The sequence below is a fragment of the Labeo rohita genome, chromosome 13, assembly GCF_022985175.1.
Source record: "Labeo rohita strain BAU-BD-2019 chromosome 13, IGBB_LRoh.1.0, whole genome shotgun sequence".
Taxonomy (NCBI): Eukaryota; Metazoa; Chordata; class Actinopteri; order Cypriniformes; family Cyprinidae; genus Labeo; species Labeo rohita.
The window spans coordinates 9,641,003-9,653,590 of NC_066881.1; the positions used below are offsets into that span (position 1 = coordinate 9,641,003).

Sequence of the window (12,588 nt, forward strand, 5' to 3'; positions counted from 1 at the left end):
TATGTTAACTAACGTTTTCAGTAAACTGTAGGCTAACACAGGATATCGATAGGTGATCAGCTATTTATATTTTAATATTTGTTAGAAGGTAACTTCCCTCTGATGTGAGTCCAGCAGTCATGGGGTTTTAATGGAACTCCACTATATTTGTCCTGCAGTAAGATCAGTCACACTGCTGTTGGACTTTGGTCTCGGTTCAGTCAATTGGACATGGAAAGGCATATATAAACTCGCGAAAGAGGGAGCTGTTGTGTCTGTCCGACTGTACGGATATGGAGACTCAGTCTTTGCAGGACTTCCAGGATTTATGCAATTTTGAAAGTTTTAAGAGTTTCTGGCACTATTATGGTTACGGCGTTGATCAACAAGAACTGATCGATCGGGAATTTAAACGGATTAAAGGTAAAATGAGGTTCTTACATTTTTTTCACGTTCAGTAACTTGTCAATACCTGTATGTGATGCTGCTATTTACTCTCACGCTTTAACGATATACGAACATTTGCTGGTTTAGTAAATAACCGATTATGTATTAGACAAAGAAACAGCCTTCTAACTTCTCAAGCGATTCAAAATGTGGGCCTGTGATGCTGCAGTGTTTACTTTCGCTTTATGTGTGTCATGTGGTTAGAATGAATGCAGCGCCCTCTGTTGATCTCAATGTGAATTGCATTTAGAGACTGATAGGTTTGTCGTTCTCTTTTTAAGGTGTTACATACCTTGATCATGCAGGGACAACACTATTTCCTGAATCTCAGATTAAAGGATTTTATGATGATATATCCAGGAATGTTTATGGTGAGTTATCATATATGCATTGTTAAATGCATAATTTAATAATATCAAAATCATAATTTGCTTTAGATACGATTCTTTATCAGGCAATCCTCACAGTCATAATCCCAGCAGTAGACTGACACATGACACTGTGGAAAGTGTCAGATACAGGTAAGCACTTTTGCACCATCTGAATTTTCAATGAATCATAGCATAGGAATATTTATTGCAATTTAAATGTATTGCTATTACAAGTAGGTACAAGAGCAATACAATAGAAATGATCCAGTTTAACCTATTAAAATAGGGTTTATTACCCTAAAATAGGGTAATGACACTTAACAATAAGGTGTCATTTGTTAACATTGGTAGTTAATATTAAACAATGTACAATATATTTATTACAGTATTTATGTTTGAGCAATTCAGCATTAGTAAATGCTAAAATTAATATTAACTAATATTGTTAAATGCTACAGAACTACTGGCGATTCTTAGTTCATGTTAACTAAAGTAGTTAACTAATGGTCACTAATGTAACCTTATTGTAAAGTGTATACCTATAATTTTGGTCATTGAAAAAAAACAACATTAGATGAACACTTAAAAACTTTAAAAACTTTAACAAAAATTTGAAACTAACTGAACTAAATAAGCTAAAGTACTAAAATTCCTAAATTATTAAATATATATATATATATATATATATATATTTTTTTTTTTTTTAACAAAAAACTTAAGCAATACTAATAAATTTTAAAACTTTTTTTTTAAAATTAAAAACTGAAAAATAAAAATAAAAGCTAATTTAAAATATGAATAAATTGTGTAACAGTACATAAATAATACTAAAATAATATTAGATAAACTGGAGGAACAAAAAGATTTGAAACATACAGCGAAAACTAGCCTGAAATTTGCAATATTGTAAGTATTATAGTAAGATTTTGTTCAAGATCTGATATGATAAGATACATGTATGATATATATAGAATAAGATAAGATAAGATAAGATAAGATAAGATAAGATAGGTCTTTGTTTTGAACCCCTGCAGGATACTGGAACATTTTAATACATGTCCTGAAGAGTACTCAGTGATTTTCACATCAGGATGTACCGCAGCACTGAAATTAGTGGCTGACACTTTCCCCTGGAAGGCCGCTTCAAATGAGGGGCCAGGAAGTCAGTTCTGCTACCTCACTGACAATCACACCTCTGTGGTGGGCATTCGCAGTGTGACCTCACTCCAGGGAGTTGGCAGAGTTTCTGTTCTACCTCATGAAGTGGAAACGAGAGCGAAAAAGCCCCCGACACAGACAAATGGAGAAGAGGAGTGCTCTGTGCCTCATCTTTTCTGTTATCCTGCCCAGAGTAACTTCTCAGGCAGAAAGTATCCTCTGAGCTATGTGAAGGGAATTCAGTCTCAGCAGCTCTATCCAGCATGTGAGCACCGTGGTCGATGGTTTGTTCTGCTCGACGCTGCCTGTTTTGTAAGCTGCTCACCTCTGGATCTAAGCCAATATCCCGCTGATTTTGTGCCAATATCTTTCTACAAAATGTTCGGCTTCCCAACTGGACTCGGAGCCTTACTGGTGAAGAATGAGGCTGCTGAGATCTTAAGAAAAACTTACTTTGGAGGAGGGACAGCAGCGGCTTATCTTGTAGCTGAGAATTTTTTTGTACCAAAGCCAAATGTAGTCAGCAGGTACGATATTACAGGAAGATTTTGACCTTTAATTGCTGGCAAGCAACATAGTTGAGGCTACCTGTTATATTTTGTTTAAGGTGTAATTGCTTTTTCCACAACTTTATCAGGTTTGAGGATGGCACAGTCTCCTTCCTTGACATAATTTCTCTCCATCATGGCTTTGAAACACTTCGGAAACTTACAGGTTCAGAAGTTTTTGGTTTACATCTTGAACAAGGTTATGATTCACATTGTTATGACTTACATTAAAAATTGATGTTTTTGGTTTTCAGGCAGTATGCTGAACATTCAGCTTCACACATTTGGTTTAGCTCGCTACACCTACATTGTCCTCTCGTGTCTGTGTCATGACAATGGAAAACCTGTGGCACAGATCCACTGTGATAACGACTTTCATAATATTGCTGAACAGGGTGCAATCCTCAACTTTAGCCTTCTGGATTGTCATGGACAAACAGTGGGATATTCTCAGGTTAGTCATTGCCATGTTCTCCTCAAATGCATTTTAATAACTGGTAAAAAAAGAAGTATGTTTATAAACAAATATTGCAAATATAAAATTTGCTCAAATTATAAAGATAGTCGAAAATGTAAGAATTAGAAAATGTTCACTACATTATGTCTTTGCTTTTTGTTATCGGTTTGGTTTTGACAGGTGGACAAAATGGCCAGTCTCTTCAACATTCATATTCGGACAGGCTGTTTCTGCAACACGGGAGCCTGCCAACATTATCTGGCTATCAGCAACCAAAATGTGAAGAGTAATTTGCATGTAAGTGGACGTCCGCCAATACAAACTTTGATGTTTGCTCTAATGAAAGACAGACGGACAGACAGATGGACAGACAGACAGACAAATAGATGGACGAATGGACAGACAGACAGATGGGCAGACAAATGGACAGACAGACAGATGGACAGATAGATACTGTTGATAGATATGTGGACAGAGAGACAGATGGACAGAGAGACAGATGGACAGACAGATAGACAGATAGATAGATAGATAGAGACATAGATATGCGGACAGAGACAGACAAACAGACAGACGCATAGATAGACGGACGGACGGACGGACAAACAGACAGATAGATAGATAGATATTGTAGATAGAAATGTGGACAGAGACAGACGGACAGACAGACATAGATAGATAGATAGATAGATAGATAGATAGATAGATAGATAGATAGATAGATAGACAGATGGACAGATAGATGGACAAACAGATAGATGGACAGATGGATAGATAGATACTGTAGATAGGTAGACAGATGCACAGATAGATAGGGAGACAGAGAGACAGACAGATGGACGGACGGACAAATAGATACTGTAGATAGAGAGACAGACAGACAGATAGATGGACAGACGGATAGATAGATACTGTAGATAGGTAGACAGATGCACAGATAGATAGGGAGACAGACAGATGGATGGACGGACAAATAGATACTGTAGATAGAGAGACAGACAGACAGATAGATGGACAGACGGATAGATAGATACTGTAGATAGGTAGACAGATGCACAGATAGATAGGGAGACAGAGAGACAGACAGATGGATGGACGGACAAATAGATACTGTAGATAGAGAGACAGACAGACAGACAGATGGACAGACGGATAGATAGATACTGTAGATAGGTAGACAGATGCACAGATAGATAGGGAGACAGAGAGACAGACAGATGGACGGACAGATAGATAGATACTGTAGATAGATTGACAGAGACAGACAGATGATAGATAGATAGATAGATGGATAAGAAAGGAATAACAGATGTTTCGAAATAATTGTTAATAAACTGTTGCATTCAAGGCTGGTCACATCTGTGGAGACAACATTGATCTGATTGAGGGACGTCCCACAGGATCCATCCGTGTGTCTTTTGGATACATGTCTAGTTTTGAGGACTGTCAGAACTTTCTTCGGTTTGTTGTGAACTGTTTTGTGCACAAACCACTAATCTTGGACCAAGAGAGACTAACCAAGCTCAAGTCAGCTAAACCGATGGAGTCAGTGGAATCTTATGACGTACCATCAATACCAAATGGTCATCTAGGGCATGAGAATGGACATGTTAACATTCCTTCACCTGAGAGAATAACACCATCTGAAAACACTGTGTCAGAAGAAGGAAAGAACAATGGCAGTCGCCACACACTAACCAATCTCTTTATTTATCCTGTCAAGTCATGCGGATCATTTGAGGTACAGAAAGCTGTTTTGTAATCCTTCTGTGTTGAAAATGAAAAGCAGGTTGATGCAATGATATCAGTTTTCATGGCATTTATTGTTGCGATTGACCTTACAGGTGACAGAGTGGCCACTGGGACCACAGGGTTTGTTGTATGACCGTTTGTGGATGGTTGTGAATGAGAATGGAGTTTGTCTGAGCCAGAAAAGGGAGCCAAAGCTGTGTCTCATCCATCCTGTCATCTGTCTGGCCTCTAACACGCTGCAGCTGCAGGTCTCAGGTCAGAGCGCAGTACAGTGCACATCACTACAGCCTTTTAAAAACAGCGACTGCAGACATCTTATGAGATACAGTGATTTATGTAAATAAAATACACCTTTTAATAGCTTAATTTTTGAGTAGCAAGAGCCCCTTCAAGTGGTGCCATGGTGCAATGATTATATCAGATGATCCTTTTTGTATGTGGAAAGAGTAATGAATAATGCTAAAAAAAACTCAGCTTTGTTTTTTTGTGTTTGTTCTTTCCTGTCATTATGTGGTCAAAGTTCAGATTATTAATGATATTTATTCTTTAGTAATGTATTCTAATGTATTCAGTGATAAGCTAAAATAATGTATTCTCTGCAATAATAAGCTGTATTCTCTCCTGTCTCAGGCATGGAGGCAGTCACTGTTCCCTTGGAGACCAGTCTAGCAAATTCAGATCTAAGAACATCCCAGAGCAAAGTTTGTGGTGACAGGTATGAAGATAAAATATAAGCCCACTAAAAAAAAATGTTTTATATTACTGCAATATGCAATACATTTGTTGAGCTTAAAATTAATAAACAGTTTCATGTGTTTTGCTATGGCTTCATATGAATCTGTGTTTGGTGTAGGGTACAGACAGTGGATTGTGGGGAGGAAGTTTCAGCCTGGCTTTCTGAGTTTCTAGGAAAACCTTGTCGTCTTATAAGACAGAGGCCTGAATTCCTGCGTGATATGAAATTTGGACGAGGAAAAGGTAAAATACAGCATTTGTATTTGAACTGATTGATTACATTAAATGAATAAATTTTCTTAATGTTAGAAATGTCTGAGACATCCCCCTCCCTCTCCAACTTCTCTTCCTGTCAGCAAACTGTCCTATTTTAATTAAGGCAAAAAATGCCAAAAATAAACCTTAAAAAAGTCTTAAAAAAAAAAATGTCTTCTGTTAGTCAACATTCGTAAGGTCTATCTGTCTGTCTGTCTGCCTTACTGTCTCTCTGTCTGTCCATCCGTTTGTCCATCTTTTTATCTATCTATCTCTCTGTCTGTCTATCTATCTATCTGTCTGTCTGTCTGTCTCTCTGTCTGTCCATCCGTCCATCCATCTTTCTATCTATCTATCTCTCTGTCTGTCCGTCCGTCCGTCCGTCCGTCTATCTATCTATCTATCTATCTATCTATCTATCTGTCCGTCAGTCTTTCTGTCTGTCTGTCTATCTATCTATCTATCTATCTATCTATCTATCTATCTGTCCGTCAGTCTCTCTGTCTGTCTGTCTATATATCTATCTGTCTATATATCTATCTGTCTGTCTGCCTGTCTGTCTCTCTGTCTGTCCATCCGTCCATCCGTCCATCCATCTTTCTCTATCTATCTATCTATCTATCTATCTATCTATCTATCTATCTATCTATCTATCCATCTGTCTATCTATCTGTCTATCTATCTATTTGTCCGTCTGTCTGTCTGTCTATCTGTCTGCCTGTCTGTCTCTCTGTCTGTCCATCCGTCCACCCATCTTTCTCTCTATCTATCTATCTATCTATCTATATATCTATCTATCTATCTATCTATCTATCCATCTGTCTGTCTGCCTGTCTGTCTCTCTGTCTGTCCGTCCATCTTTTTATCTATCTATCTATCTATCTGTCTGTCTGTCCGTCCATCTATCTGACTGTTCACTCTACTATTGACCACCACTGCAAAAAGCAAAAAGCTTCCTTACATCTCAGTCCATATGACTATAATTCTAAAGCTGTAATACACCCAGATTTCAATTAGGATAATTGAAGTGTTTTCATGCAAAGAATAAATGATCATTACACTGATGGTTGTTAGCTTTTTAATTATATTATCCAAAGGTACATCAGCTGGCAAACCATTAGGCAGTAAAGGCCTAGGAGTCTATTTAAAGGGAATGATTGTGGTGGGGAGTTTGGTCAAAGTCAAACTATGGCAGAAATACAGCTAATGGTTGTGCTAAATCAAAGACGCCACCATCCGTGGAGCCATTTAGTGTATGTGCACTATGTCATTTCTGAAAACTTCAGTCCCCTGGCTACCATCAGAAGCTGCAATTCTAAAAAAAAAACTGGTATGTCACAGCAGCAAATTCAGCACCTTTTAGATCTTGTTTGGCTGACTTTGTGAAGACAAACTCGATAGAGCTACCCCTTTGCCCCAAAATTCAGCTGCTGCAAAAAAAACTATTGAGTTTCCTCATTTTTATCCAGTGGGGAGTTTCCTGGAGGTGGGTGGGGATATAGACTCTCTAAGACATCGGTGTGGTCATGTGTTTACTCAGTCATGAACATCCTGCTCTGTCACGCCACAGATTATATCCGTATGCCTTCTACCAGGCGCGAAGGCTTCCAGGCTTTATAATAGCAGTAAATGGGTGTTAAGATTTTGAAGTCCAATAAAGTGCATCCATCCATCATAAAAAGTGATCCACACAACTCTGGGGTTAATATAGTCATTCTAAAGTGAACTGATGCATTTTTGTAAGAAAAATATCCATATATAAAACTTTATAATCCTTAAAGGGGTCCTATTATGCTCTTTAACAGAGTCTTGATTTTGTTTTGTGGGTGTACTTGAACATGCTTTCATGCTTGGTGGTTCGAAAAACGCATTATTTTTAAAATAATTTACATTATTACAATACATTTCTCCCAGCCTGGCACAAGTGACTCGATTAGTTCTGGGTTCCACCTTCCGAAAAACGAAATGTGTTGTGATTGGTTAGCTGTCCCACTGCGTTGCAATTGGCGAACAGCTTAGACGGTGTTTCAGTACTGTTACGCCCCTTGTCAAAGAAGTAAATTCCGTGTACAACTGTTAGCGCAAGCTAGTGATTCTTATGTTTTAAATATGGATATTTTTCTTATAAAAACGCATCAATTCGAGGCCTTTATTAACCCCCCGAAGCCACGTGAGGCAAATTTTAATATAACTCCGATTGCATTCGTCTGAAAGGAGGAAGTCATATACATCTAGGATGCATGGAGGGTGAGTAAATAATATACTACAGCAGTATTGGGTCCTGTCATCAGCCTACGAGATCGCCAATACATGATATTATCGTGCTAATGTATTTAATTATTTACATACTTCGTATCATTGCCACAGCTCCAGCATAAGGCTAAAAGCAGCCTAACATTATCAAAGAACATCATTACTGATCCACCAACACCACTCTTTCGTGAACAGGTGTACGAAAGCTAGAGATTATGGTTTGTAAAGTTTTAAATACGGATATTTTTCTTACACAAGCACATCGACTCGCTTCAGAAAGCCTTTTTCGACCTCCCAGAGCCATATGGAATACTTTTTATGATGGATGGATGCACTTTATTGGATTTCAAAATCTCAACACCCATTCACTTTCATTATAATAAAGCTCGGAAGAACCAGAAAATGTTTAATATAACTCTTATTGTATTTGTCTGAAAGAAGAAAGTCATATACACCTAGGATGGCTTGAGAGTGAATAAATCATGGGGTAATTTTCATTTTTTGGGTGAACAATTAATTTAAGCAACCTCCTAAGGTATATTTCAAGGAATATGTCTAGAAAAGCTAAACCTTTAGTTAAGGTATACCTTTACAGTCTTTGTAGCATGCTAAGAGACAGCGTTATCGGGAAACTCACCACATTCATTACATACTATGGCTCTGCATTTGTACTGTATATGAATTATTTCATTGTTTTTATGTCCCTATAATGAGAAGAAATTTACTAATGATCTTCCTGTCCAGCAGGGGACTGTGGCCCCACTGCTCTCTCTCTGGTGAATGAGGCTCAGTTTCTGCTTATTAACAGAGCCAGCGTGTCGTTTCTGCAAGAACACATTGCCAGCAGGTATAGTATTGCCAGCAACAAATTACTTCTTCTTCAAGAAAGTGCTGTTTATTTAGTAGTATAACATTTGAGGCCACACTAATGTGATTATATATTAGATGGATATTAGATGGCTTTTAAATGGCCAGTCTGTCTTTTATAAATTCTGTCAGCCAGTACTCTATGTACATAAAATACAGTTGAGATTTTTTTGTTATATTTGGCATGTTAAAGACATGATAGTGAGAATGAAGGAACATGGCATGACATGGAGCAGCTCATTCAGCGTTTTAGGGCAAATCTGGTCATCTCAGGACAGGAGGCGTTTGCAGAGGACGACTGGTCTCACTTGACAGTAGGAGACACACAGTTTCAGGTTAGTGGAAACAGCTGATATAAGAGACAGTTAAAACCAGTATGAATTGAGACAGGTGTACAGGTCTTTTCTTGATATTTTGTTTAAGGTGATTGGGAGATGTGGCCGCTGTCAGGTGATTGGAATTGATCAAAAATCAGCCACTAGGACACAGGAACCCCTACGGTCTCTTTCTGAATGCAGAAGTGGGAAGGTCTGTAGAAACAAAACTTCTTATTCTTGTTTTCTTCTTTTGATTGCTTTTACAAGAAGACAGAAATGGCGATTCGTGTATATGAGAATTACATGACTTCTCTTTTCTCCTCTGCTTTTGTTGTTAGGTGACTTTTGGTGTTTACTTGGCTCACCAGTCAGCAAGGAACACCACTGCTGTTCCCGTCTTATCCGTAGGGGCCTGTGTTATTCCACAAATTTCAGAATCTACTGATAAACCTTAGAATTTTTTTGTGCTAACAGTCACATTTTACTTAAATGAATGTATTTTATGTGATTTGTATTAATAATATGTAAATGTCAATATTTAATACACTTTGAACAGACTGCATACATCTTGTGTATTCACTTTAAAATATATTACTGTTTTGTGTCTTGTAAATATGCTCTTTAGCTCTAGGAGCTAAAAAAATCCACTATTACAGCATTTTCTTAGATAACACGTCATGTTAGACTTTCATCACTGTTGTGATTTCTTGAGGAAGTACACATTTTCTTCTACTGAACATTTCCTCAATATAATTATCATACAATCTCCTTGCAGAGGATGTAGCAATGATTGCCTATTTAAAATAGGCCTGAAATGGATGTGGTCTGTCACATGTTTAGCAAATATTTAAACTAATTAATCACCGCCATAGGGTACATGTAGGAAGTAACGCTGTGAAATTATGTAAAGAGGAAATAACAATGGCACATAGTCAAAGAAACACTGGACTGGAGAAAAAAAGGATCATCAAAAATGCTGAAAATGTTTTTACACAACTTTTTTTTAACACTGATAATGAATGATTTCTTAAGGATCATGTGACACTGATAATTGGAGTAATGATGTGCACACACACACACACACACATTATATATACACTGCCAGTCAAACGTTTTTTAAAAAAGTAACATTTTTAATATTTTTAAAGTCTCTTCTGCTCACCAGCCCTGCATTTATAGGATGCAAAGTACAGCAAAAAATTGAAATATTGTACTATTTAAAATAACTGCTTTTTCATTTGAATATATTTGAAAATGTTATTTATCCCTGTGATTACAACGTTGAATTTTTAGCATCATTACTCCAGTCACATGATCCTTCAGAAATCATTCTAATATTCTGATTTGCTGCTCATTTATTATAATTAATATTATTATTATGTTGTTGTAGCTGAGTAGATTTTTTCATCAGGTTTCTTTGATGAATAAAAAGTTTAGAAAATCAGCATCTGAAATGGAAATCTTTTGTAACATTATAAATCTCTTTATCATCACTTTTGATCAATTTAAAGCATCCTTGCTAAAGAAAAGTATTAATTTCTATAATTTCTCCCCTACTGACTCCAAGCTTTTGAATGGTAAAGTGTATAATGTTACAAAAGCTTTTTATTTCAGATAAATGCTGATCTTTGGATCTTTTTATTCATCAAAGAATCCTAAAAAATGTACTCAACTGTTTTAAATATTGATAATAATAATAATAATGTTTCTTGAGCAGCAAATCATCATATGATTTCTGAAGGTTCATGTGACAATGAAGACTGGAGTAATGATGATAAAATTTAGCTTTGATCACAGGAATATTTACAGAGTTTTTCTTGTGTTATCTAATTTAGTAAAATGTGTCGTTCATCAGTTAATAATGTAGAAAGGGTACGCACAATAAGCAAGGCTTCAGCCTACACCTTTTTCGCTAACTTGAAATATTGTTTTTGAGGACCAAAATAAAATTATTATTAATTGATTGATTGATTGAATATTTTTAAATATATTAAATAGAAAGCAGTTATTTTAAATAGTAAAACTATTTCACAATATTACTGCTTTTTCTGTATTTTGGATCAAATAAATGCAGGCTTGGTGAGCAGGAGACTTCTTTAAAAAAAAAAAAAAAACACATTAAAATCCTTTGACTGGTAGTGTATTCCGGCAGGCTAAAAATAATACAAAGTATTTTTCTAAACACAAAAAACAGCCTTATCAAAGAGGAGTACAAAATATTCTAATAAAATATATTAATCAACTAAATCCAACAAAATTCATATTATTTGACAGCTTTTTAGATATTGTACCAAATAATTCTTAAAGACTACAATCAGGGAAGGGACTTAAAAATCTATATTTGCGTAAATATTTACCTACTAAACGACAACAAATTCTATTAATCAAGTACTACTAATTAAACCATATATTTTCTTCATAGTTAACATATTTAGTATCTACAAAGAACAAGTTCAGAACACCTACTCTATACTAAAAGACAAGAGAACCCAGAAGCAAAAATGTGCTCTGTATTCTCAGTAGTAGTTACAAAATGTACACAATGCACTTTCAACATTAAATTTAACACTTATAAACTCTTTTTTTTTAATTTTGCAATTATGTACATATTAATACAAATATATACATCTCAGAACAGAAGTAGAAAAAGGGTATACAGAGAGAATAATAAAAAAAAACACAAAAGAACAAGTGCATGTACATGAGTAAAAAGGATCTATGCCAGGGATAAAAGAAAAATTAAAATTAAAACATTTAATTAAACAATTTAAATTGACACAGTGCTTCGTAAGTCTTTTTAGCTTTTCTGTTTCTAATATTTTGCAATGTAATACCATATTGTTTAATTTCTTTAATAAAATGTTCACAATTTGGCTTAGCTTTAGTCCATTTCTTTACATGAATGTGATATTTTCCAAGTAAAACAATAAGTTGCGTAAGAAAGGAAATTGTACTTTTAGAATCAATAGTATCTTGTACAAAAAAAGAATACAACATCATACATTTCTATTTGTATTAATGTACCAAACATCCTAGAAATGAAGTTAGTATAGACATTGAAAGAAAAGATGAGTCACAGACTCTTTAACAACACCCCAAAACTCACAAGAATTTTCTAGATCCAATTTGAACCGTTCAAATAATTCTTTAACAGGGTAAATTCTGTGTAATATCTTAAAAGATACCTCTTTTACTTTATTACTTACAAAAAACGTACTTGTTATCGACCATACTTTCTCCCACTCAATGTTTTCATATTTAGATGACCAAAAGACTGTTGAGCATGGCACATAATTATTCTTTAACAGATTTCTAATATATCTATTACTGCATTTATCTTTAACAATATTAATATTGCCAATAAATATATCACGAGTCAATGGAATGTACAGAATTACGTAAAAATGAAACAACTTTACTTGGAATTGCATCAAAAATAACAGCATAGT

At 35.6% G+C, this 12,588-nt stretch overlaps 1 protein-coding gene across 2 annotated transcripts; it reads left to right on the plus strand.

Annotated features, from left to right (window-relative positions):
* Positions 1-203: 203 nt before the first annotated feature.
* Positions 204-11,072, plus strand: mocos (molybdenum cofactor sulfurase). 2 transcript variants are annotated; one of them, XM_051126703.1, is made up of 15 exons: positions 204-402; positions 708-797; positions 881-947; positions 1,832-2,482; positions 2,593-2,669; positions 2,758-2,957; positions 3,141-3,257; positions 4,309-4,701; positions 4,805-4,967; positions 5,343-5,427; positions 5,566-5,690; positions 8,700-8,802; positions 9,016-9,157; positions 9,246-9,350; positions 9,478-11,072. In XM_051126703.1, the coding sequence occupies exons 1-15, from the start codon at positions 273-275 to the stop codon at positions 9,592-9,594; spliced, it is 2,565 nt and encodes an 854-aa protein (XP_050982660.1). In that variant the 5' UTR covers positions 204-272; the 3' UTR covers positions 9,595-11,072. The 2 variants fall into 2 exon arrangements, with proteins under 2 accessions (XP_050982660.1, XP_050982662.1); XM_051126705.1 differs by having other exon boundaries at positions 212-402; positions 8,703-8,802.
* Positions 11,073-12,588: the final 1,516 nt, after the last annotated feature.

What these genes read in the sequence shown, in the direction of transcription:
- mocos (XM_051126703.1), top strand. Translation starts at nt 273, where the DNA reads ATGGAGACTCAGTCTTTGCAGGACTTCCAGGATTTATGCAATTTTGAA. An exon ending in GAAATTTGGACGAGGAAAAG is followed by an intron (nt 5,691 to 8,699) that starts GTAAAATACAGC and finishes CTTCCTGTCCAG; the next exon opens with CAGGGGACTGTGGCCCCACT. An exon ending in TAGGAGACACACAGTTTCAG is followed by an intron (nt 9,158 to 9,245) that starts GTTAGTGGAAAC and finishes ATTTTGTTTAAG; the next exon opens with GTGATTGGGAGATGTGGCCG.